The sequence below is a fragment of the Tinamus guttatus genome, unplaced genomic scaffold (assembly GCF_059628265.1).
Source record: "Tinamus guttatus ecotype Peru unplaced genomic scaffold, ASM5962826v1 Tinamus_guttatus_pri_ptg000188l, whole genome shotgun sequence".
In the NCBI taxonomy this organism is placed as follows: domain Eukaryota; kingdom Metazoa; phylum Chordata; class Aves; order Tinamiformes; family Tinamidae; genus Tinamus; species Tinamus guttatus.
In genome coordinates, this window is record NW_028288722.1 from 2,005,198 (window position 1) to 2,031,893 (window position 26,696).

The following is a 26,696-nucleotide window of genomic DNA, read 5'->3' on the forward strand; positions in this document are numbered from 1 at the left end:
CCGCTCCCGCGCGGGGCCGGGGGCGGCCGCGGGGCCGGGGGCGGCGCCGCGCTCGGGGCGGGCCGGGGGCGGCGCGGGCGGCCGGGGGAGGCCGGGCCGCGGCCGGGGGAGGCCGGGCCGCCGCCGCCGCCGCCCCTCAGCTGGAGGGCGCCGCGCGCCGCCGCGCGCCGCAGAGCCCGAGCGGCGCCGCGCGAGCCGGGCCATGGGGTAGCCGCTGCCCCGCCATGTAGCGACCCCCCGCCGCGCACCGCACCGCACCGCCCCGCTCCGCGGCACCATGCGGGGCGCCCGGGCCGCCGCGCTGCTGCTGCTGCTGCCGCCGCTGCTGCGGGTGCTGCTGGGCGGCGGCGGCGCCGCGGCGCAGTACTCCAGCGACCTCTGCAACTGGAAGGGGAGGTAAGCGGCAGCGCGGCCGCGCGAGCGCGGGGACATCCCGGCCCTTCGCCGCGCCCCCGGGACGCAGTGCCCGGTTCGGCCCGCTCTGCTCCCCCGCGGGGCTCCGCGAGGCTCGGGGGGCTGCGCAGGAGCGGGGCGAGGAGGAGGAGGAGGGGGGGGAGGGCGGTGCCGTGTCCGCGCAGAACTTTCTGCCCGCGACCATCATCGTGGCGTCCGGCCGGGGGAAGGCGCGGCGGCTGCGCGCGGGACGCGCTGCACCTGCGGGGCACCCGCAGCGAGGCCAGCGCCCGCGCCGCCTCCATCCTCCTCCTCCCGCCGCTGCCGGGGGCCGCTCGCCGCCAGCAGGGTCTGGCCCCGCGGCTCCGCTCCCGGTTCAGCCTCATTGCGAAACCTGCGCAGGTCCCGAGCGTTTTATCTCCCAAATTATCTCTCCTTTAATTGCTCGCAGTACGCGCAGCGTGTGCGGATGGCTTCGGGACCTGCTCTGCTGCTCCGCGCTCGGAGGAGCCGCCGTGGATGGGGCTTCCAGCGGGCCCCGAAATCGTCCTGACGGAGGCAGCGTTTCTGCCTCGCGTTCTGGCCAGATCTGGGTTTCTTTAACGTAGAAGTTAGACTCACTTGGAGCAGCAGGACGCTTTGGAGTAGGGAAAATTCTTAGTGGAGAAACAGCTGGGCTGGCTTTCAGTGCAATAATTTCCTATGTGTGACAGCGCTTCAGCGCAGATGCTTGGTATTTGCCTTTTTTTTTTTTTTTCCCTGAACTTTTTTTGGTGGCTCTTGAACAATTCCTGCACAGTTGATCCCCACAGCTCCTCTTGGAGGTGAATATGTTCCCTATGGACCGTGAACAGAGCCTGTTAGCTCTGGAGCAACCTCCTCGCTGTGCTGTGCCGCTTCACCAACCCTCCTGTGCCCGTGAGAGCTGCAGCCTGGATGGGGACCTGCCGTAATGTCCCCAGCCTTGCCCCATGCTCCGGAGCGCGGTGATGATGGCAGTTGGGGCGATGCTGCTGCAGGCGCCGGGCGGACGCGCTGACGGTGCTGCACGCGGCTCCGACCGGGCGGCTCCTCCTGGAGTTCAGCAGGGAGAGGATGGAGCAAAGCTGGCCAGCTCTGGCCTTGCTGGTGGCAAACGGGGGCCACCACGAAGTCCTAAGGCCATTAAATCTTGTCTACTTGGTGTTAAAAAATGATTTTTTTTTAAAGACAAATCAGAAACAGTACTTCTATGAACTAACAAATAACATCTAATTAGTGCAGTTTAAATGGCTATTTGGGTCAGAAAAACTTTGTTTTACATAAAAATACTTTAAGTCATATGTTGTTTTTGTGTGTGGGTTATTTTTTTTTTTAATCTTAACTGCTTGAAAAGTCTCTGAACTTAGATGCCAAGATTTAATACTTTCCCCCCCCACAGAAAAGTTCCAAGTTGCAGGTGCAGGCAGATTTGTGAGTCTAGCATCTCCTATAGAAAGCCTGAAGGTGCTTTCTCACCTTCATACACATATCTATGTAAAAGCGATGATCTTAAAAGTAAAATGTTCTGGTTATAAAGCTTTTTGTCCCCATTAGCTTGTGGAGAAATGCCCAGTTCCCATCCCTTGCTGGTATGAAGAGCCTCGTTAGGAGCCCTATGAGCATCGCTGGAAAAGCTGATGCAGTGCCCAGCTTGACACCTGCAGCGGAGCACGCGCTAGGCTAGAGCAGCACTTAGTAAATAGCTTGAGAGAGAACATCCAGAAAAGCATGTCCAGAAGAAAGCAGAAACTTCACTGTGGCACCTGTCTGGCTATTGCTCTTGCTGCAGTTTCAGCATTTTGCAGTGCAGTGGCCGCTCGATGCTTTGAGCAGGAGGTCTTCTGCAAGAGGCTGTCTTGCCTTTTTGCTATTGGCTGTAGGCGCAAGAGCCCCTGGCTTCTCCTTGGGGTCTGCTCTGGGCTGACTGTGATCTTCCATGGATGGTGTTGTCCATCTGCTTGCTTGGCTGTAACCAGGAGAAAACGCTCCTTTCCTTCTCCATTTTCTCCTTGTCTCCTGAAAAGTTGCTGTGAGAGTAGCAGGGGACAGTTTTGCTCTGCTGTGGCTCTTGCCCTCTGCAGCACTAGTTTAGCCAGGACAGTGCTGTCGCTCTCTAGATAGTCATCCTTAAGTAGATCCCCCCTCCAGCTAGGAGATGAAGTTCACCGAGGACCTGGTGAGAGATGGGAGTTTCTAGGGCTTTTGAGAGCGTCTGGAATAAGAGCTGAAGTAGAGGAGAATGTTCCTCCCGACACCCCCTGCATCACCTTTTTCCTCTTTGCGTGACTCCTGTTGCACCTTGCAGCACAGCAGCTTCCTTTGCGAGCAGAGCACCGGCGCTGCCGAGGAGGCATTGCTGGTGAAACCCGAAAGGGAGGACAGCGAGAGCCCGCTGCCGTGGCTCGGGGTGTTCCCGGGATCGCTGTGAGGAAGCAGTACTCGTTCGAGATGCAAGTCCCAATAAACAGAGATCTGAGGGGCAGAAAGATGGCTCATCCATAACTGTAACCATAAATTGTCCGCTCTTTTTGCCATATATTAAAAAGAAAACCCAAATCCTTGGGTGAGCTTGCAAAAACAAAAAGAACGGCTCCTTGTCCTCCCTTGCTCTGTGGCCGTGGTGTGTCGCATGACCAGCTAGGGAGAATTAAGCACAATGTTGAACCACTTTTCGCCACAGTGACAGGTGTCGTTTTGACGGAGAGCGAAGTGACAGGTCCTGCTGCACGAAGGTGGTGGCTCTTGAGTAACGCCGGCGCGTTTGGAAATCTGCTTAGCATCTGAGTCACCCGTCATTAAAAGGCTTAATGTGCACAGGTACGGGTGCTCCATGCATCTGTCTGATGGCATCACCCTGCACCTGTGGGATTTAATGGGCTGCAGAAGGTAATTTTGGAGTCCGCCCTGTTTTTTGCTTGAGCAGCACGAGCTCTGAACAAAACAAGTATGAGTCGCTGCGGGAGCGGGGACTTCTGCCCCTGGTCTCTCCCTTCTGTCAAGTGCCGGGGCTGCCGGGTGCCAGCGGCCGGAGGAAGCCCCAGCTGCCTGGTGTCCTGTGGGGCGGCACGGGGGCCGCGCGCGGGCTGCCTTGGCCCCTGCGCTCTGCAGTGCTGCTTATTCACTGCCTGCCACGAAGCCGGCGGCGGCTCCGCTGGCGGCTGAGTGGCATCGCGCGCTGCCGTGAGGGCCGCCTTTGGGGACCAGATGTAGCTTTACAGTCAACTTGAACTATCCTGCTGAAAGTTGAGTTTCCTGGACGTGTCAAGCACTACTGAATTTGAGGGCAAAAGACTAGAGGTCAAAGACTTGTCCTACTTTTCTCCTCATCTGGGCTCTTGATGTGGCTTTCAAGATTATTCAAAAGCACATGTTTGCAGGCACAATTATTATTAAATATGACTTTTTTTTTTCTCCCTGAGCTTCCTCGTGTAACCTCTATCAAGTGGGTCACCCTGACACTCAGAATAATGAGTCACGTCAGCAGTAAATGCAAACCATATGTTGGTTTGGATATTTTTTTCCTCCTTCTACATGGCTTCTTGTTACTTTCTAAATGCTGACTTGGATTTAAAACCTGTTCAGCACCTGAATGTATCTTTGAGGTGGGGAATTGCATGTTTGGAGGTTTCTGCTGAGAAACTAGAGCTTGATGTCACTACTTGCACTGGACTAAAATATGTTCTTTATTTACCACAGATTTCCTGTGTAACCTTAGACAAGTCGCTTAATTCATTTTAGGTTTTTTTCTCCCTTGCCTTGGTTCCTCTGTGTGTAATGGGAATTCTGTGGCACTTGTCCGGAGTGTGCAGAGCAGACCCAGGAGCTGGGTAGATGGTCTCCAGTTGGGTGCTGCTCTACAGGCACAGGATGAGATGCTCATGGCTTGAAGCAAAGTGCACTGAGCCTGTACCATAAGGAGAAACAAACTCCCCTTGGTGGGGAAGTGATTTCCTCGTACTCCCCTAAGCGGTTTGTGATGAGACCAAGAGATTTTTGACTAATGGTCTAAGTCACCAAACCAATAAACCAGGCTTCCCACAATGCTTTCTTTTAACTTGAGTGCAGGGTCATATTAGTACTTTAAGTTTGCTCTGGGTGGAAGAACCCACGCGGTTGGGGCCACTACTGGGGACATGTAGCAAGTGTTGTTCAGAGTTGTCCTTACTGTAGGCCGTGAGCAAGGTAGTTGTGGAATTCACCAGTCCTGGGCACAGCAGTTTGTTCCCATTAGGGTAGCGGTTGACCTTGACATCTCTGTGTTGCTCTCCTGTCCCATCTCTGTGGTCACTGGTCCTTGAAATGGCTGTCGAGGTGTTAATGTTTTGCAAGGGTGCCAGCTTTTGTGAGTGAGGTCACGGGACTGAAGGTGACCCTGGGAGGTGGTGGCTTGTGTGGTTGCGGCAGTGCCGTAGTAACTGGCCATGTGTCCGCTCTTCACTGTGTGCCTGCTCGTAACCCCTCGAAGATGGGGAGTGAAATCATTAGCTCAGTTATACCTCATATTGGGGTGAGATGAGAGAAGATGGGACATCCACCAAGGAGACGACTAACATTCAATGAGCTCTGGCTGGAGAGGACAATGTCATCTTTCTTCTCTGGGGATTGGGGCTGCCAAGTTGGGCATCCCTTTGCACTGGTCCACAGACTGAGCGTGGCTTCCCTCCCTGTTTAAGAGCCACTGGGAATATAGACTTGGAAGGGGAACAAAGCACTCGGGAAAAGGTGGAGTCAGGTCCGCGAAGCTGGAGAACGTGCTGCTGTCAGCCACCAGGACGGGAGGTCAGCCCTCCGCGTCTCGCTTAGTATGCGCCAGGTCCTCTGCCGCAGCTCAGCTGATGGACAGCTGCTGAGGCTGTAGTAATTTCATTGCTTTTGATCATGTGCTTATATCCTATTTACTTTTGAAGTCAATTACTAGTGGTTTAACTTTCTCTTTTGGGAGACAATTTAGAATTGTCCCACACTGTTAAGGTTACAGTCTTGCAAGAGAACAAGCACTGCTGAGCTCGCTGGACTCGCAATGCCATAGATTTTTCTGTGTTTGCTGATGTGGCCCTTTGAAGGTCTGAGGTTATGGCAACCTCTTAACTAGCTCTGTTGTTTCCCTGACTTCCCTCTCTTTCTTTCCCCAGTGGTTTAACTCACGAGTCGCACAAGAAGGACGTGGAGCAGGTCTACCTCCGCTGTTCAGAAGGGTCCATCGAGTGGATGTATCCCACGGGAGCACTCATCGTCAATCTGCGCCCCAACACTTCACCTGCCTCGTTCAAGCATTTGACTGTTTGCATAAAGCCCTTCAAGGACTCTGCAGGAGCAAATATTTATTTGGAAAAAACTGGAGAACTGAAACTCTTGGTCCGAGATGGAGATCGCAGCCCCAGAAAAGTCTATTGCTTTGGCTATGACCAGGGGGGGCTGTTTGTTGAGGCTACCCCTCAGCAGGACATTAGCAGGAAGATTACAGGCTTCCAGTACGAGTTGATGAACAAGGGGATAGCATCCGATTTGCACACAGTTTCTGGTGAGTTTGGGGATATCGGTCGTATCTTTGTGTTTTTTATTGGATCCATAACAGATGGCAGAGTGAGTTAGTGGGAAAGTGGCTGGGTCTGAATTTCATGTGCTTTTAAGGACATGCTTTATAAACAAGCTATTACGAAGAATTGATTTTTTTTGGAAGCTGGTAATGCAGGCAGAACAGGCGGAATCCCAGACGAGTTGTTAAGGGCGACGTCGTGAGCGATTTCCCCCCCTGCCCCTCTCAGGCCCGGGGCAATGGCAGGAACTGCCTTTGCCCTGCAGTGAACTCCGGCGTGAACTGGGCTCCTGAGCCCTGCTCTAACCGTTTCCTAACTACTTTTTAACTCAGTTTTTAAGCCCCCGCTGCATGTTTTGAATAATAAACATTTAAACAAGGAGGAACTCCTTTTCTGTGGGTGCTTTTTTTTTTTTTTCTTCCTCCCTGCAAGTACAGCCACTTGCTGACCTAATTATTGTGTTTTTTAGCAAGGAAAATGGTGTGTTCCTTCCTCAGCTCTGCCCACTGCACATTACAGTGCTAGGGCTGAACTCTCCGATGCCGTGAGCGTGCTTTTATTGTACTGCTGTTGTCTCCTCTCAACCTCTCTCTCTGTTATGAGAGAGAGAGGACTTTTAGCCCAGTCAGAAGTCTGTAGGAAGGAGGAACAGCCAACCTGAAAGAGATCTTTCAAGCCTGGAAGTGCTTTATACTAAATACCTTTTGGGCACAATTGCTTGGAGTGTAATTTAATTATGCTACTCAACTAGACAGTTTGAGGAGAAGAATAACTGGCGTTAGTGGCAGTAGATGGGAGGGAATGGGTACAGCACGCCTAAAAATGTCCCAGTGGATGTTGCTTGTCCTGCAGGAATCCCGGTAGCTTTTTTCCCCCAGTCCTGGCAGGGCAGATCTTCACAGTGGCCTCATGAACAGCAGTTCTAGGCTATTGTGTCCCAAATGACCAGAGAGGTTTATAATTCAGGTATTCTAAGCAAGCAGGCCGTGGTGGCAGGCAGATTTCTCCTGCAGTGGCATCAAGTGCAGAAAGCAGTGTCACAGCAAGGGGAAGGAGTCTTCCTAGCGTGTTAGCAATGATATTGCTGGGGTAAAACGAAGCCCACACTGAGCCGGAGGGGCAGCACAGGGGCTGTCCAGATCCCATTGCACCGATGCTTTAAATGAGGCACCCAGAGCAGTGGTGTGGCTTGTTAAGCGACATTGGGATTTCGGAGGCCCTTGCACCTCTCTGTTTTTTTTTTTTTTTTTAATTAAATTACTCATTACAGAATGCCTGTCCCCATCTCTCCCCTCCCTCAGTTGCCTCCCAGAGCAGGGCCCTGGGTGCGGGCGCTGGGGCGCACGCTGCCCGCTCTGCTCGTGCTGCCTTGGCAGTGCACCCGGCCGAATGAGGCACTTCCCGCTCACATATCCCTTGGCCTCTTGGCTTCGTGAGGCAGGAGCTGGCTGAGGGCTGGTGCAGTAACCCCAATAGCTGATAGATGGCGTGTTTAAACCAAAAAAATACATTTAAACCAAAATATATTATATATTTATAAACATAATTATTTAATTGCCTTCTTTGCCCATGACATGTGGGCAACCTGTAGCTTGATGCCAGGTTTGTGCATATGAAGTGGGTTTCTCTGCTGCTGAGCAGTGCAAGGACTGCAGGGGAAGCCGGGTACCTGCTGCAGAGCTGCTTTTGCAGCCGGATCATTTCTGCAGGGATGAAATTCCACACAGTGAAATTCCACTGCCGAAGCCACTAAATACTTAATTGGTCATTTGGAAAATGTTCCCAGCTTCAGGACTTCTCTTCTTGATAGGCTGTGAAGATGTGAGACATTTGCTTATCACTAACTTGCCAATCATAAACTTAGCAAGAAAAGTCCTGTAGTTTTTATGTGCTTTTACCTATAGGTAAAAATAATACGTGAGAAATAGCACCCGTCAGTGCTGGTTTTAATTTGCAAATCGATGTGGTTTCTCTCGAGCTCTGCTAACGTCGACTCACTGCTGGCAGACTTGAGATCACAGCTCGGTGCAGGCGGCTGTGTTTTCATAACTTAGTCCTCTTCGTTCCGCAGAAAACATTGGAGATTTTTAAAAGCTGATGGGAGTTTTCTTCGGGGACAGTTCAGAAGTTAAACCGAGGACTGAATCCAATTACAGCCTCCCTCTTTGATAGGCACATTAAATCACTTTTTCTATGCCTGCCGTATTTCCAGCTGTACCAGACACTGGTTGAATTTCGGCACTGGCTTTAAAGCAGTGTGGTGGGTTATCTCCTCCGTGCTCCAAGGGTCTTGTTTGGACAGACAGGGCTTTTTAGTAGCTCACCGGCGGGTCCTTTGGACTCGTCTGGGGTTCTTGGTTGCATTTTGAGTGGTTTCTCTTGACAGTTTTTCAAGCCCCTCTGACTCTGGGAGGGCAGAGTTAGGGGAATGAAAACGTGATGCAAATGCCCTCTGTGCCTCTTCCTCTCCTCAGATGAGCACTTTTATCCCCCTATAAATATCAATATGTCTGGGGAAACTGCCAAGTAGCTGCCTTGTGAGACTTGTAGAGAGCAATATATTTGTGGCTCTTTGTAGCTCCTGGACCTCTGTTCTTCTATAGCTGCTTCTAGTGTTTTTGCAAAACCTCCAACTAAATGTCCTTTGCTGAACTGTGTCTGTTGGGAGAGGAAGTTCGCCATCAATGGACTGTAATCACTGGTAGCCTCTTCATTGGAAAGGAGGCTCGAGCCAGAGGCAAACGTTGACTTTAAAGGAGGTGAAAACCTTGAAGATTCTGTAAGGTCCAAGAATATGTCTGTCCTTTGGCTGCAGCTTTCGCCTATGATTTTTTTTTGGCTGCTGTAAACATGAAGCATGAGCCTGACCCTCCCCGAGCTGCAGTTTGACAGAGCTCGGTGTGGCAGGGAGCACGTGTGAAGAGCTGAGAAAGCGTGAGGTGCTGCTGCAGCTCGGGGCAGAGCAAGCGGCTTCGTGCCCGAGCGCGTCCGATAGCAAAGGGCTATCACAAATCACAAGTGTGGCATTGTATTTTTCTTTTTTCTTTTCCTGTAGCGAAGCACAGAGGTCTGTCATGAAAGGCGCAGGTGTGGGGCTCGGTGCACGCCTTTCCTGGGGCAATAACTGGGACCAGTTTTGCTCACGTTTCCCTAAACAGTGTGTTTGTTTCCTAGTGATAATCACTGCACCCTGCCCTCGCGCTCCCTCACCCGGCACCCCAGCTCTGATTAAAGAGTATAAGTCATCTCTTTAATACTTTAATGACCTGTTGTGTCCTCGGAGCCCTGGCGTGGCAGGGTGCATCCACGAATCGGCGATGCTTGGCACGATGCCTGTGGTTTAATTAGAAAACCTCAAGTTTTATTAGTTTACAGTCATTCTTTCCCATTTAATCAGAGCTGAGCAAATAATTCAGGAGGGAACGTGCACAGGTTTGGAATAGGCCCTTCCACCTTCTTGAGAAGGCAGACTAATGCAGCACACAGTATGATATTTCTGAATTTTGGGGGTTTAACCCTTTCTTGGTTCTGAGTTGGCGTTACCCACCATGTTCCTGAAGGTTTCCCTAGCTCCAGGGAGTACGTGTTAGATCCTGATGGTTTCACCCAGATTAATGTTTGGCGCAGAGTGGTTTTGAGTGCGAAATGTCTTGTTTTGCTGGCTACCGTCCTCCCACCATTGGAGGGAAAAATGCCTCCTGAGTAAGAGGAAAACCGTGCTTAATGAGAGTGAGTTTATCTGCAGAGGAGTTCCTAAATCTGCCCAGCTTTGAGATATGGGTTCCCCTATGAAAGAGATCTTCCATGATGGGCTGCCACCTCACATGGTGTCATGGTGTGTGAAAGAGGCTGGTGCTGCCCACTGGTGCATGCCAGGATCCCTCAATTCGGGTGCAGTTGTTGGTGGTGGTGGGTTCCCCTCTGCTCTGGAGGAGCTCAGTGTTGCAGTTCCTTGAACTGGGAACAGCAGCAAAGAGAAGGGAACTACAGCAGTTGTCTCCATTTCTGTGAGATAGCTGACTGCCACAAGGCTCACCTTGAACAAGGGGCATCTTGATGGGTTCCTTCTGCTCTGGATGCCCAAAGCAAAGGGTGACTGAAAATGCTTTTGATTGCAGATTAGGTTTTGGATTGGACCCCTATGTAATTCCGGTTTACACTGATGGCCCATTAACTTCAGCCTGTGTTTTGAGTAAGGCTCCTAAACCTTGGTGTTTGCCCAACTGAAGAATTGAGGCACTGTGATGTTTTGGCCAGAGGCCATTTGAGAAGCAGCAGAACTCGTTTCGGTTGGTGAACTCTGTTGATTTTAATCTTTTCTGCTTGCTTTGGAAAAAAACACCTTGGATCTCTCTTGTACTGGCAGATAGGCAGAGGTTTGGCAAGAGCCTTGTTTGGCGGTAGAGCTCCTAGAAGTTTTCTGTATGCGATGACCCATGTGAGCCAGGGAACCTGCCGCTCTAGAGGAGCACGGATCTCTTCCAGGCCTGGCAGCAGGCGGGCAGCCTCTCACAAGCTCGTCGTATTAAATTGCTGTGAAAAGTATGAAGTCCTGTAGAGAGTGGTTTGTTTTTCCACAGCTTCAGCTCCTGCTCAGCTAGTCTGTTACAGGAATTCGCAGATCTGACCTCTCTTTTTTTTTTTTTTTTTTGGAAAAGAGGGTGAATCTTCCCCCCTTGAAACCACTTTGTTTTGCTGCCTAAAATCTATGTTTGAGGAACATCACCCGGCTATGGATCTAATTTTATGTAAGCTCTATAATTTGTCTCTCCAGTTTCATGTGGAGGTCTATAATTTGGGTGTGAGAGCCCAGGAGCTCAATTCCGAGTACTTTCTGTGCCCACCTGCGTTTGTGTGGTAAAGAAGTCAAACTTTAACAAAAAATGTCCCTTTATCTTGATGGCATCTCCCCACTTAGTGCAGCTTCAGGTAACTGTTTTCTAAGTTTTCCTTATTAATGCTGGGTACCTGGCTGAGCATATTTATAGACAGGAGGTAAACACTCAAGCAGCTATCTGCAAAACTGGAAAAATCCAGCTAAATAATTAAGAACAGTATCTAGCTATTTCCTGTATGCAGTTAATTCACTGGCCTGGGAAAACTTGGATTGGAAATTAAGAAAGCCCCTAAGCATGTGGGCTGAGCCAGCGTTTTTCCTCACAGGCTGCTTTCTGAAGCACCTCTTGCAACTACTGCTCCTTCCTCTCATGGGGTGGGGGTTTGGCCGATGTGGGGCACCAATCTGCCTTATCTCTGTGGCTGATGTCCCCAAATGGGGTTGTCCTTCCAGCTCCTCAGGTCCCGCTTCCCTCTGGCTACTCCCAGGTGTCCAGCTTGGTTTTGTTTTGCTTGGGGGTTGAATGTGCTGCTAATCTTTGTGGTCCAAAGCAGCAGATGTGTTGGGGCATTTTCACTTCTTGGTGACGCAGCTTTGCTCTCGTAGGGAGCAGGAAATCGTGGCTGGCACCATGGCCTCTGCAGCGTGGAAGGTGGTTCCGTCCCCGCGCGCTTGTTGCCAGTGCAAGCACAAGAGGTGGTGGAAAGAGGCTCTTGAAACACTTAAACTGATAGTCCCCGCGACCTTTATGCTTTGGCCAGGTTCTACTTGAGTCATTGCAACCATCCGAGACCTTCGCGGTCGCGGAGCTCGCGGAGAGGGGAGCACCCCTGCGTGACTGGGGCAGACACTGCCCTTTTAATGGTTTTGGCGTCTGTGTATCCTCCCCACAACAGGAGGAAAAGGATTTGGGTGATATCCCTTTCCGCTTGTGTGCACCGGATAAAACTCCAGTGCCTCTTGGGATGAAGTTGTGTTATTGGGGGGGAAAAAAAATAAATAAAGCCAAGTGTGGTCTGTTTTGATTTGCACAGGACAGAATTTATGTAGCGCTGCTCCAACCGATTGTGAAATGCATAATGAGCCGCAAAGCAACACATGGGATCTGTTCTCTAAGAGTGACTTAATGCTGTCTGGGTGATGTGTAAGGTAGGCTTTCCGGTGCAGCTAAAAAGCCGGCTGTTGATTTTTCATGTCTTTTTTTTTTCTTTCTTTCTTTTTCCTAAAAGGTCAACAGCAAGTTTTAAGCCAATTTACCAGAAATCAGCTTGCAACACAGTTGCTCAAAATACCCCACCTGCAATTACTGGCCTTATGAGGGACCATTTTTAGGCTAGTGCTGTAGGATATCTTATTTTCTGAAAGTTTTGCTTGTATGCTCACCCTCTCTGCAGGGAGGTTTTGATTAGTACCACTTTTATGTCTTATTTCTGATATATAAAAATACTATAAAACTAAATACAAGTGAATAAACAAAATTCCCTAGACTGATATCTATTTTTAAAAAGTGCATTTTAAGAAGCTGTGTTTTGAAGGACTATCATTGAACAGGGTTTCATGGCTCATGATTTAAATGGATTGTGCTGGCTGTGGACTGGGATTTATTTTGAGGCACTAGGAACCATTTCTAACTATTAATATGCCTGAAGTGGACGAGATTTGTAGTGAATGATTGACTAGAAGGAGGAGAAGGAGAGTTTGGAAGCAAAGTGTTTTTGGGTTTCTGCCTGGCTGAAATAATTTCACTGTGTATTTTGCATGCACTGGTTATGCACATGCACTTCTTACGTGTCCTTAAATTGAGCAGGGGGTGACATTTTTGGGAAAGAGAGGCTCAGTTGGGTCAAAAATGTTAAACGGAGAAGCCATTTGCTATTAAAAAAAAAAAAAAAAGATAAATCTCTCTTTTCTCTCCCAAAAAATGAGCTGGAGGGCAGTCCCTAACCTTGGTGGTCCTTCGCAGTTGCTGGGCCAGCACTCTGGTTTTGCAGAGGTGACAAAGGAGCCGTGATGATAAATACACAGCTGCGGGGGAGAGGGGGGCAAGAAAATAGGTTATTTTTGCTAGACTGACCACGAAAGCCGTTAGCTTATTTCTCAACTCAGTGGGCAGCCGAGGCAATCCGCAGTCAGGTGTATTGTGCGGGCAGCTGGGGCTCCGCTCCGCGCTGACCTTTCCGCGGGGCGGAAGATGGTCCCACGGAGCCGCTCTGCGATCCAGCCCAGTTGCTTGGCAGTCGCTAATAACGCTGCGTGCTGGCTCGGCAAAACTGTTTAGTTTGCTCATTCCTGAGGCTGGGGCTGAGGAAGGGGCTGGGAGGCTGCGGGGAATGGGCATTCCTCTTCTTGCCCCCTTCCTCCCCCCTCTTCCTGGAGGAATAGAAACCCACTGAAACGTGGGCCGGAGTTTTCCTGTGTTAGGGCCGTGATGTGCAGCGAATCTCTCTAGCCTTAATGTCTTACCGAAGCGAGGAAGTGTGGGCTGTAGTACTGCAGAGACCCGTGGAGGGCAAGCTGCACTCGAGGTGCTGCTCAGTGGTATCCTAAATTGGACCTTGACATGCTACATATTGGGTCAAGGAAGCTGCAGCCAGAGGACAGCCTGCTCTCATCCTGCATTAGCTTCTGCTGCTGACTCGAAGTTCTCCAAGGATTATTTCTTCTTGTGGCTTCTGTGACCAGGCTTGTGACCACCTAAGATACCTTCCTGCCCACCTGTGACTCCTGGATGGGACTTGGGCCTTGACTCCTCCTGCCACTGGTATTGACACTGTGTCGAGGGGCCGAAATACAGTTGTCTGAACCCTTTCCGGAGCAAAGCTGGGAAACCTGGTAATGATTGTTACTGTTGGCTGTGCCCATGGTTCGCTACTGACTTAGCACCTCCAGCACTGCTTCTGTCTGTACGGCAGGAGCCTCTGCCCCCGCAGAGCTTTGGAGGCCTGACACCCGCTTCAGCTGGGCCCAAGCCAACGCGAGACGCCTAACGCAAATGAAAACGCATCCAAGCTCACAGGGTTAGATCTAGCTCTTGCACAGCCCTCTTCAAGAATAGGCAGATCATATAAAAATGGTTTGAAAATGAAGACTGGCCATGTTCCTTCAGAGGTCACCCATATGCTGAAAATAAGGTGATTTCTAGAAACAGGAAGGAGAAGGGTCTGTGTGGACACACGTGCAAACACTTTTGGTTTGTTTTAATACTCGCTTAATCTCCGATCTGTCATTGCTCTGCTCTCAGGGTTTAACTTTACACAGCCACTTGTAAAAACCAGCTCCTTTTCCATTTTCTCCCCGAGTGCTGTATCAGCTGTGCGTCAAAGCTTTCCTCCTTGCCTTCTCTTCCCCTAGATCTGGCATGACACTTTCCTTATGACAAGAAAGAAATCTTTTTCCAAAGGAATTTTAGGAGGGCATGAGGCAAGCAATGAAAGCCTTGCACCCGCTCAGGCACGTTAATCTTGCACAGAGGCAGCAATAAGGTTGAGGAAGGAGAGAGGCATCGTCCATGGGATAAACAAATAGTTTTGTCTGTTTTTTATGGTTTTCCATTGGTGTAAAAGAATATGGATTTGCAGAGGCATGTTTTTGCTTGCTCAGTTCTCCCTTTTCTGGGACATCTTAGCAAGCATGGAGCACTTCTCCATGCAGAAAGAACTTAACTGGAGCTTAAAGGCCGGCTCAGGAGGCCTTTTGGGCATGATTCAGGGGGTCTTTTGGGCACTGTACGGGAGGGCTTTTACAGGAGCGATGTTGTTGCATCTCCCCAGTGCTGAGCTGTGCCGGTCTCCTCACCCTTCCATGCTGCCCAGCTGAGCGAGCTCCATGTTTGCCATGGCACTGCGGGAGCTTGAGGCCCTGGAGCGAGGGGCAGAGGTCCAGGGAGCGACTGAGAGGGCTGAGTGTGAGGGAGGCAGGGAAGAAAAGGGAGAAGGTGTTTGAAAAGCAGCATTATTCTTTCCCGGCGGAGCAAGAAGCGTTCCTGAGCGGGGCCGGCCAAAAGGTGGCTCAAAGAGAAGACGCTTTTCAGGATTTCTCCTGGCTCGGCACAAATTATGCGCAGGCCCGGAGGTGTGCTATAGTGCCCTCGATGCTGTTCGAATGAAAACCGCTCCACTTTTTCTTCTGAAATAAATGGCTGCTTGTGCTGCTAGCTGACCTCTCAGCCCATTTGTTAGGAAGGGGCTGTGTCTTGGAACGGCAAAAAGGCACCGGCTCTGCAACCCCAGCGGTGCTCACGGGCTCTGGAGCTGCCCGGCCAAGTTCCATGTCAAGAGCCGTTGCAAACGGAGCTCGCCTCGCACCGAGCCTTTCCTCAAACTGTTTACATAAACAGTCGTCTTTGGTGCTTAGGACTTTAATGCTCTCTTGGAAGACGTTTCTCTGAAAAGATAAATTTCTGTTTTATGGTCTCTTGTTTTAACGTTTCTCAGAATGCAAAGGTCATCACATCTCTGGTGGTGAGGTTTACAGCATGGCTTTTTTTATTCTTTTCCTCACAGGAAGGAAGTGGTATTAACTCGATTTTCTTGGCACCATCTGTGCCACAGCGTATGAAAGTCTGTGTTTTGTTAAACTTATTTGCAGGTTTAATTTGTTCCTGGCTGGACAATCTGTATTTTCCAAATCATTTCTGAAAATGTGTGTGTATGTGCAAGTTGAAGTGAATGTTAAAAATGAGTTAAGGCAAGGACACTTTCTTCTCCATGGACATCAGATCAGCAGTATCCCGGTGTCAAGGAAAGGAGCCAGGGAGAGACTCCGCTGCAGCATCCCGATTTTGGTACAGCTGTTGAATCACTGTCTTGCACTCCTGCACCTAATACTGGGCCTCTTTTGGCTCTAGAGGGAGGGAGTCTGAGGGTTTTTAGCCTTGTTTCTGATCAGATTGTTCTCAGCTGCCTTTTCCAGACACCTCAAGGGCTCAGATGAGCTTTCTAGCAAAGATGAGGATGAATTCTTCTGCCTTCAGAAAGGCACTAAACTCTCTTGGTATGTTATTCACAGAACTAACACTGGATTGGTCTAAGAATCACTCCCCCTGAAGCTGCATCCAAGGGTTATTCAGCCAGGGGGTTGGGAATAGCACGAGCTCCGCTGTTGGGTTTGCTCCCTGGCTCGGCATTTTCCTACTGACACGCTAGGAAAACTGCAGTGTTTGCAGAAAGCTGTGTAATCCTATCCCATCCAAAGACAGGAAAACCTTGTAAAACAAAAGAGCGATGAGAGAGCTCCTCTGTGTGTTGTGACTAGGTGTCAGTAACTTCCACCCCAGCTGTGGAGATGCTCTGTTTCATCTGGCCACGTTTTCTCCATTTGCATGGCTGCAGGTATTATGTGAAACGCAGGTGTTTGGGATGCAGCTCTGTTGACGTGAGCTCACAGCTAGTATGTTCACTTTAAACTTAAGATGCATTGGCATGCAGGTGCCTTCGTGTAGTGTTAGGTGGTGGTTCAACATGGGGACTGTGCATGTTTTGAAGCTGAGATGTTTTGGTTTGCTCAGGAAGAGCTCTGAGGGAGTGAGAAGAGTTGAGAGTATATCCAGAATGGGGACAAAGTGCCTAGTAAACCAGAATGGTTGTCAAGTTCTTGCCCACCTTCACAGTAAAGTAGCGGGTCTTTGTTTGGGATGTGAACGGTGAGAAGTTTGTTTCATGGCAGGAGCAGCACCTTCTTCAAACTGGACAAGCTTAATCAGAAACAATTACAAGAGTTTATTGTACCACTTTTGTACCACTTAGTGAAAGCGAGATAAGGGCAAGACTTTTTTTTTTGTTCATGTTGTGTTTGTCCATAAACTCGTGTCCCCTGCCTAAATCGTGAACTAGGAATCAACTGAGCCTTAGTCATTTCTATGTAGGACTCAAAAAAGAAGAAGAAAAAAAGACAGACATGCACAACCATTGGAGAAACCACATCTCTCTTTTTATAATCTGCTCTTGGAAGTCAATGCTTTGCTTTTCCAGGAAGGAGACTCATCCTGTGATGCCCTTTCCAGGATAGCTGCAATTACAGACCTGCTAAAAAGCATTTGAAGGTTTTTTGTTGTTGTTGTTTTTGTTGTTCCATATGAACTAGGGCTGACGTCAGGCTAGAAGCTTTTATCCTGGAGACGGAGGTCTGTTTTGTCCCCATGTTGCTTCAGCTCGAGGTGTTGCAATATAGACTGGCTTAGGCTAAACTAACGTGCTCTGGGAGAAGACCAGTGCCCATTTGAATGTCTTCTGCTGAGTTGCTGGCAAGAAGGGACTAGTCATTTTAATCAACTGATTAAAACCTATGACTAACCTATGAAAATGCTTCAACCCTAGTTGGGCCTCACGAGTAACTTTCAGTACTTAAGATGTCTGATTGCTCTGCAAAGCAGTATTCAGAAATAATAATGTGTGGATGACATACGCTACAGGAAGCCAGAAGCACAGATAAGCCAGCCGTGAGGTGCACGGCCCCCCTACCCACCTTCACCACACCACACCCGTGCACGCAAGCTTCTTAATAAAACCAAAGGGTATTCCTCGGTAAAGTGGTTTTCTGCAATTACTTTGTGTTAAACGTTTTCACTTCTGCTTCAAGGGCGCTTCTTTTCCTGTCTCTGCTCTCAGAGCAGTGATGTTGTGACCTCAGCACAGCCCACGCAGAGCTGCAGAGCAGAGGGAGAAGGCTGTCTTGGCTCAGTAAATGGAGTCTTGATGCGGTGCATAAGGACCCACCGCCTGGCTCATCTAGTTGTCATCCTAGCTATGGGAAAGCAGATGAGCAAAATACAGTGAAGACTGGGGATTTTTCTTACTTGGGTGTTGAAAGCTGGTTCTGGGGTAAGGCAATTTGGACCCTGGTGAAGCTCTTTCCACCTGTGTAAAATCCATAGAAACACACATTTCAGGGAAAGGCAGAGGAAGATCAGGGCCAGTTGTCTGGTTTCATTGAGGTTTACAGTCAGATGTGGCATGAGTGGGTTTTAATGTGTCCTGCAGGATACTGTCCTCCTAGACCATAACTTTGGCCTTCCAAATAGCCCCCATCTCCTGTTTCCAGAAGGCGGAAGAGTTGCATACAAAGTGTAGCACACCAACGGGGAAAGCACTGGAGCTGTGTCTGTAGGTGCCCCGAGGTGTGTGTACACCTCCCCACAGCTCTCCCAAGGGGCGAGGAGCCTCATGCTACATTGCAGCATTATAGTTGCGCTTTAATCCAGCTCCAATAGTGGAAGACTATTGGAGGAGTACTGGGAGAGTGTTGGAGCACTCCTCCTTGGTGTCTAACCCGGGGATCCTGGAGCTTAAGGCAGCTTGCATCTCCTCATGGTGGTTCATCAGCACATGTCCCTCTCTCCTCTTGTGTGTTTCTGCCTCCCTGCGGAAAGGACCAGCAATGGGGTGGGTGAAGCTGTTGGCCAACAAGTGCAGTCTATTGTTAGTATCGCCATGTCCTCCTCACTAACATCAGGTTCAGAGGGCAAATCGCTCAAAGCAGCTGGGACATGACTGCTAGCCTGTGAGGAATGATGTAATTACATCTCCCTCTGCGGGGAGGTGGAGAGAGAGGCCTTTGGAGGCCCCGGCCTGGGGAGGGGGGTGGCGGGAGGGGGCTGCCTCAGGTTACTTCAGGTCAGGATACTGTCAAAATCCATCAAAGGCATTCCCAGGAGGGCGGGCAGCCGAGGGGCACAATGCCGACATTATGCCATGAGTCGTGTAGTTGAGTTGTAGGCATCTGGGCTTTAGAGGGCTTCAATAAAACCTTGCCTTTCTCTTCTCTTATTTTTTTTTCTTTCCTTTTTTTTTTCTTCCCCTCCCCTGCTGCCACAGGAATTAAGGGTCTTTGGCTTATCGAGTTTAAGGGAATTAGAGCAGCTGACGTTGACGTTGTTGGTGTGAGCTGTGCGCCTGGCTCTTGGCTGGGAGAGCCCGGCAGCCCTGGAGACACTACCAGTGCGCGGGGCTCCTCGTGCGCTCCTGCCGACACGGTGGCCTCTACAGTAACTCTGTGCATTTCTGCCAAAAACGGGCTTCCTCACTGGCCCTGCGTGTGCAAAACAGGTTTCTTGCAAGTTTGGTATAAATAAGGCTGGGCTCTGTTTCATGGTTGGAGTGTGTGTCATTTTGGCCTCCTGACGAAGGAAATATTTGCCTTTCAATCTCCAGAGTGAATTAGTGCCAAACTGCCCCTAAAATTACTAACATGTGGCATAAACAGCCAGATTCAGTTATGGCTGTAATTCAAAACAGAGTGCGGGCACTGACTCCTCCTTCGGATTTTATTTCTTTTATGACACTGTCTAGGGGCGAAGCTTCAGGTGCAGTGAGTAGATGCCATTTGCTTTTTCATGGTCCATGTACTTCGTCAGTGGTACAAGTCCTTCACAAGTTGCTCTCCATCTGGGTTAGCTTACCTCGTTTTTGCTGCTTGCCTGATATATTTGATCCTCTGAGAATGCAGGGGCAGTAGTTGTTCCACAGAAGAGGTTTTCTGCTCGTTGTACATCTAGTGCTGCCGTGATGGGTGTGGGTCAAGGCTTGCTAACTAAGCTGGCATGCCACCATGCTGCTGTGAGTCAGCATGGATCCAAAGGAGGTTTCAAGTAATGAGCTAGTGTGAGCAACGCTGAGTGCTTTTAATTTCCTTTTGTGTTTAAAGAAGGATGTAGGATTTTCTGTAGGGTCTGCAATTGAGATGATGCATGTGCCTGCAGATGTTTGTTCATTTGATGTATTATAATGTTACCCTACTTAAATGGAAGGAACCACTTGAAGCATTTTGCTGGTCCTGTGCTCCCTCTGTGAACAGAATTGGCTTAGTCAGGCTGTTTCCTCGGTTTTCCAGTTGAACCGGAACTATAGAGATGTCTGGTCCAAACCAAAACTGTTTTCACTCCGCCTTAGAAGACTGGGATGCCTTTTTTATTATTAGATCTTTGCAGAACAAAATATGTGGAATTTGGAGTCTAGGATTATGGATTGCAGCGACGTCCAGTGGTTGTGCTTAACTTTTGGAATGTCCATGTGAAAACTGAGTGGAACTCATGGAGTTTTGCAGGTTACGTCTCTTTTCATCGTTCAGTTGCTCTAAGTTGGGTCCTGGTTTGAGTAGAGGGAGGGCAGAGGAAGAGCGGAATATACCCTGGATGAATTTGAAAAGTGTATTGGATGAAATGACTCCCTATAGGATATCACACAGCTGATATAATTTCCTGTTCAATGACGCTTAGATATTTGTTCTAGTTACTAATCAAAATTTCTTGAAATCTTTAGACTGACTTCTTTGTAGTACTCCAGTTATGTCCCAGCTCTGTATTTCTCATGGTATTATACAATTTCCCATTTTCCCTGAAAAAAGAAGTGAAATGGTGTAGGGGGGCAAAAGGGTAGTGAAGTCTGACTTGTTTCTCAAGGCCGTAGAGGCATTCAGGCTTGACTAAAGGGAAGTGTCCAGCTGATCAGATGGTTTAGCAAAACTATTTGGTCCATTCCTCATCTCTTCTCCTAGAGCTTTTTAAACATTCGGAATTATTCCTCCAAATACCTTTGCCCAGAAATGTGCATTTTGCATTCGTCTTAATCCTATTAAACAGCGTGTTACACTCTGTATTAATCATCTGACTGGAGCAAATCTGGTGGATTTGGTTCAGTAATCCTTCTTTCTGGATCACTGCCTTTCTGGCACCTTAGAAAACAGAAGAGATTTGCTGTGTCTTATGTTAAAGAATGGCTTGTGCTGTCTAACAGGGGAAGGCTGATAGCCGACTGTTGCAGGAACCAGCTACGCTTTTGTTTAGACTAGTTGAAATGTGCTGCTTAGTGCGATGGATAAACCACTCAGGGAAGCGGGTGGGGGAAAAGGAAGGGTGTAGCTATTTGGGAATCTGGTAATTAAGTATTTTCAGATGTTAAGATGCAAAAAAAAAAAAAAGTTAAAAAAAAAAAAACTGAGATGATAACTTCAGTTTTGAGCTTATCACAGACAGCCCGATTAAATAAGCCGTAGCTCGAATGCTTCGCCTGGTCTCCAGTGTGAGCTCAGCTCTGTTGCAGGTGTTGACCCCAGCAGAAGAGTGTGCTCGATGGGTCTTTGCCGTGCGCACGATGGGTTTTTGCCGTGCGCTCGATGGGTTTTCGCTTTCCTGACTGATGGGCAAACGCAGATCCCAGTGAGAGAAGTGGGTGCTGAGCCTCCCGCGGACGGACTTGATTAGCATCGCTGGGCAGGGCAGACCCTCATAGTAAGCAAATTCCTCGCCTCGGTAGGGTATTATGGAAACATCTGTACTGCAGCGACAGTACCTTCTCCTCCGAAGGAGCTGGCTGAGTACAAAGCGAACCACATTCTTGCATTGATTAGATTAGTGCAGATATCCAAATGTTTCCAGCAGTACAGGAAATGGTCTTTGTACTGCTTGAGCTCTACCAGATACAGGCTCGAGTTTCCGCTTCGCCTTGACGCCCTCAGACACATGCGCTGGGTTCCACCCCCCTTGCTCTGTAACCTCCTGGATCTTTGATGTGGTGATAGCCTCGATGGCTTGCGAAATAGCCCCGCGTCGCTTCATAGAAATCGTAAGGAAAGAAGCTCTGCCGTCAGGGCTTTAAGAGGCAAATGATCTTCAAAGCCTTTCCGAGAGCTTTGAATTCGCCGCGTATCGCGCTGCCAATGCGCCCTGTATCAAAACATATTTTGCATTACGCTCAGTGAGCATGGGGGTGCTTGCTGCATAATATATCCCAGCAGGAGCGTTACAGAGAACCATATTCCTGCTTAATGACGACAGTCTCACAGGGCCCAGGGTTACTGATGTCTCTCAGGCCTTTGGACCATTTAGCCACTTTATTTATTTATTTATTTTTTATTAAGTTAAATATAAGCTATTTATTTACCATGTTAATCTTCTGGGCCCTTGCTAACTCTCACCCTTTGCCTCCAGCTCCCTGCCGACCATGCAGTGACACAGAAGTCCTCTTGGCTGTCTGCACTAGTGATTTTGGTGAGTTGTTTCTCTTTTTTCCTCCCCCCGCTCTCTTGCCTCTCCTGACTGTGACTTCTGCTGCCAAACCTGCATACACAGTGTGAGACGCCAGCTTATGCTTGGCAGCTTCCACCAGCAGTGAATGCTGCCCACAGAGGACACGTGCCTGGGGTGGGGAGGAGAGGGGTTTTGTACATTGTGGCGTGAAGGACATCAACATGTGGCACCTCCCCAGAACGGACAACGAATGACACCATGGGAGCATGGGGTTAAAGACTTCTTGGGGGCATCTAGCAGAGGCCTTTATTTGCTGCCCTAAAATGGGCTGCTGACAAAAGATCAAAAGTTCAAATAGTTCTCTATGCTTCCCTTTTTGAAGGGGAAATAATACTGGCTGGTCCTCTGGCTGCAGAACAGAAAGTACGTTGTCAGAGAGCTCAAAGTGCGTATCTTGTTGCTAAAACTCTCCATTGTGCTGTTTCTCTTAGGCAGTTATTTTTTGTATTTAAATTTAATATGCGAGTGCCCTTTGCTGGGCTCATGCTGAAGGTCACAAATAGAAGCTTAAGTCTAGAAGTCTAGAAGTTACAAGGGACAAAAGCCAGGGATGCTGTAGGGAAATCTCTTCCCCTTCAAGCTTCCTGGTTACATGGGGCTGAGTTTGAACCCAGCCCTTCCTGCATGGTTTTGGGTGACACTTCCTGATGCCCTTTTCTCTGTTTCCAGTTATCAGAGGCTCTATTCAAGACGTGACCAACGAGGAAGAGGAGCAAGAATCCATAATACACGTCGGCGTTAACAAACTTTACAGACAGAAGAGCAAAGTCTTTCAGCTCACAGGGGAAAGTGGGAACTGGCGAGGACAAATAAAGACCCTGCTGGAGTGCGGGGTGAGACCAGGAGATGGAGATTTCCTCTTCACGGGACGCATGCACTTTGGGGAAGCCAGGTTAGGCTGTGCCCCTCGTTTCAAAGACTTCCAAAGGATGTACAAAGAGGCGAAAGACAAAGGGCTAAACCCATGTGAAATTGGCCCAGATTGAAGCCCCCTGTTTGACTGAAGATCTGTTTTAGCGTTTGGCCGGGAGCGTTTCCTTTCCCTGGACCTGGTCAATACTCCGAACAAAATCAGTAACTGAAAGCGTGGACAGATCAGGAGTGCGGGCCGAGGCCCGCAGGACACATCTGGAGCCTGCAGTGCTCTTATACTAATGGAAGCAACAGAGGTACGAGCTCAGAAGGCTGCCAAGCAAGAAAGGCGAGATTTTTAACCAATCTTGTCCTTACGAATTAAGTTATTATATTTTTTTAGTGTCTTCCTTAGGAAAACAAACAAAGAAAACTTCCATGTCTTAATAAAAAAAAAAAAAAAGAAAACCCAAATGCAAGCCGACATGCCTTTATATCTTTTTAATACTAATTTTTTTTAAAAAAAGTCTTAAGCTGATGTAGCATTTGGTATGGTGTATTCTGTATAAATGGCCAACATTGTGAGAGCACGGTAAACCATCTGAACATTGATGCTTTGTAAAAAGCTTGGTGTACAATTCAAAGTTGTTTCTTATGACAGAAATTTATGGAGCCAAACTCTTGTGTGTGTGTGTCCTTTTTTTTTTTTTTAATTATTTGGAAGAATGTACAATTGCTGCTTGCAATTTTTTTGTCCAGGCTGCAAATTCTTTCCATTCCAGAGAAATAAAAGTCCCTGGATTAGACGCGTGGTGTTTAAAATCTTTATTTTTGCCTTCTCTGTAAGGCCTGTCTCTGCTAGACCAGATGTGCTCGTAGATCAATTCTGGGCTGCTCACTTATTTTGTGGCTTCCCTGAGCAGGAACTAAGTTCCTGTGAGGCATTGGGAACCGCAATATTTTTCAAAGGGGAAGCAGGATCTATTTTTGGAGATTTTTAGACACGTGTCCAGGCAAGGCTCTAAGTGTTCTCTACTCCGATGCCTATGGGGTTATTTTGGGAACGGCTCCAAAGAACAGGCTACCCCATTTATTGGTGCTGGCTGGCAGCAACGTGGGAGGCAGATGCTCCTACCTGCCCACGGGTCCTGGGACAGGCCAGGCTCAGTCCTACCCCTGCCTGTGGGAAACGAGGGGAGCCATTCGCAGGCAGTGTCCCATGGGAGCACAGGAGCCGTCCCATCATTCCTTATAAACTGCAATATATTACTATAATTACACTTTTCCAGTGCTACCAGGATTTCTGAGCCTCTGCTCATTTCTTCTTCAGCACATCCCACCACCCTCCACTTTTACTTAGGCCATCAGCTTCTTTAAGGAAAAACAAAGCAACTCAGTGACTTTTTTTCTTCCCTATGTAATTTTTGTTTCTGAAGCTCGGGCAGGGGGTCAGTTCTGTGCTCCTCCGTGAGGCTGCTCTGGAGGGACTTGGAGACTGATGTAGTGTGGGTGTAGGAAGCTCTAAAAAGGATGGGACAGAGATGGACTGTGAGATTAGAGGTTAAATAAACAGGGTCTTATCAAAATATTGACCTGGTGTGAGACAGAAACTCTTCTGAAGCTGTTTATATAGACTTCTCCCAGCAAGGCTTTTTCTATGGGCCTACTGGAGAAGCAGAGTTTCTCTTGGCCCATGCTGAGAAGACCCTAAGAGACTTCAGAAAACCATGATTACTTGCGCAAAGGCCTCTAAACCTGTTAATATTTAGCACTGGTCTATCTGCTGTCTGAAGGGTGCACCATCAGCACTTTGACCCTGGCTGCCTCGCAACCGTCTGTAAAGCCATGCCTTATTCTGTACCCCTCAAAGCCTTCCGTGTTCTGTTCTGGCTTTTAAGAGAAATGGGTCAGCACTGGTGGATGGAGTGATTTGTTAGTTCTTTGTCCTCAGTCTGTCCCAACTCTTCTCCTGCTGGGCAATCCCCTTGCATGGGATCCCTACACGGCTGGGCTCTCTACCGATTTGGGGATCTAAGCCCAGCCCCACAGTAGACAACTGAAAATGATCTGTGATTTAGCACTGTGGGAACTCCTGAGTAAGTCTAAGGGGGTGTTTCGGAAGCCCCAAATCCAACTTCTCTGCTGTTGTGTTTATAAGTCTTTTCCAGCACAGGGCGGCTGTTGGCAGGATGTGGTAGGGAGAACAACATGTTCCTGGAATTGTCTCCAACCTGCCCACTCTCCTCTTCCTATGTGACACTGCAGGAGAGAGGGGAAGAGGCTGAATTAAATGTTCAGCCAGTATTTGTGAGGGCAGCGTGAGCAAAATACAAGCAGCCGGGGCAGCTCTGCCCCTAGAGTTCTGGCTTTGGCTGTGGTTTCATTTTTTATGGCAGTTTAACGTGTGTTTGGACCTTTTGTTTTCTTAACCAAGCCTGGAGCCAAGCACTGAAGCGACAGCTTGCTTCACTCCGGTGTCTTGTTGATTGTCCAAGCCGGAGGAGCAGGGCTCTGCCTTCCCCCACCTGCAATGCTCTTGGCCCCGCTTGCTGCTGAGTCGCTCTCCCTTGCGAAGCTGCCTGCTTCTGTGAGCTCACTGCAAGTTCTCGGCAGGGGAGGAAGTATTGCACTGCCTATTTTCGCTCTGCCTCAGCTCTGCAACAAACTGCTGAGCTGTAGCATTAGATCCCTCCGTAGTTGCTGCGTGTCCATCACGTTAATGGTGCTTGCCTAAAAGAAATTACAGCACTCCGGAGGGAGCGGCTACATGAGCAATAACTTGGACCAGAGCCTGGTTCTTTAATCGAAGTGGCGTTAAGATCTTGCTCTGCAACATTTTCTTCCTCCCGCCCTTATCCCTGGCTTGAGCGGTGCTTGCTGCAGGCTCGCAGGTTGCCTAATGTGCATCATCCCTGGCAAATCATCAGTAATTGTAGCATTCACGGCCAGCCGCAGGGCCTGGTGCCACATCTCTCAGTAGCGAGGTGTCTGCACTTTGTAGAAGAAGGTTAATGAAAGGATCACACCCACTGTCTTAAAATCGAGTTGCAAAATACTCATCCGCAAGACTTTGAAGCGTAATTACAGCTTGACCTATATGGCAGAGTAGTGGCAGTGGAAAGGATGGATTAAAAATTACCAACTTTGCTCATATGTGCTGACTCTGTAATGAGCAGCAAACAACATATTGATGTAGCATTATGTGAGGACTTGCTTGTTGCCATCTTAATGAAGAAGCCTGGCTGAAGGTGAGCCAGGACACTCCTACCATCAGAGGTAGAGCAGGTGCTTGCAAAGCCTTGCTTTTCTTCAAGTTTTCTGAAGATCAAAGGTTTCCTCTGGATGCCTAATTAACATGATTCAATTCCTCTTAAAAACAACTGAGTTTGACTTATCTGTTCCTAAGAAAGCAGAACTAATGAACTTGAATTGCGTTCATTAGAGTTTCCTTCGGTTGGGCAATGCTGCCTAAAAATAGACACAAGGGATCTGCTGTGCTTTTGCTTCTTAACTCTGGCAAGTGTGTGGTTTGGGGTATTAGTGAAAATACTCTGCCACCCTTTCTTTCCATACTGCACCACTAATGAGCCTTTTGATGAACATGTTCACCTGTGGGCTAAGGGATGTGCTGAGCTTACTGCAAGTGACAAATAAGTAGGTTGAGAAACTTGTGTGGGTGTCTGCGCTAGTCTATTTGAGGTGTATCAGATCCTGCCTGCCTGTAGGAAAGTTTGCCCTCTTTCATCTTGTGGACAGATAGGATCATTTTTTTTTCTCCAAGAAGCATGACCTTAATGCCCAGTATGGAAGGCAGTGAGATTTGCCTTTGGATGACTTGGAGGATCTTGAGTAAAACACTTGGCTGCCCATGCTTGAGAAGAGGGCATTTTTCTCCAGCTCTGCTGACACCTTTTGCCTCTTGCATCTATGCTGCAGATGTGCCGTGGGGAGGCCAGGCTGCCCGCTCCGTGACGGAGGACGGTCCCCTGCAGCCTGTGCTGGAGGGAGCTCAGCACAACCAGCTATTAAGATCACA

The 26,696-nt window shown here is 48.9% G+C and overlaps 1 protein-coding gene across 1 annotated transcript; it reads left to right on the forward strand.

The window, feature by feature from the left end:
• Window positions 1–277: 277 nt before the first annotated feature.
• Window positions 278–22,926, forward strand: METRNL (meteorin like, glial cell differentiation regulator). The gene is made up of 4 exons (XM_088523430.1): window positions 278–396; window positions 5,547–5,935; window positions 21,710–21,769; window positions 22,478–22,926. The coding sequence occupies exons 1-4, from the start codon at window positions 278–280 to the stop codon at window positions 22,792–22,794; spliced, it is 885 nt and encodes a 294-aa protein (XP_088379556.1). The 3' UTR covers window positions 22,795–22,926.
• Window positions 22,927–26,696: the final 3,770 nt, after the last annotated feature.

Excerpts from the sequence above, each read along its gene's own strand:
- METRNL (XM_088523430.1), top strand. The coding sequence starts at position 278 with ATGCGGGGCGCCCGGGCCGCCGCGCTGCTGCTGCTGCTGCCGCCGCTG. Across the intron at positions 5,936-21,709 it reads CGATTTGCACACAGTTTCTG|CTCCCTGCCGACCATGCAGT; the intron begins GTGAGTTTGGGG and ends CTTTGCCTCCAG. Across the intron at positions 21,770-22,477 it reads TGTCTGCACTAGTGATTTTG|TTATCAGAGGCTCTATTCAA; the intron begins GTGAGTTGTTTC and ends CTCTGTTTCCAG.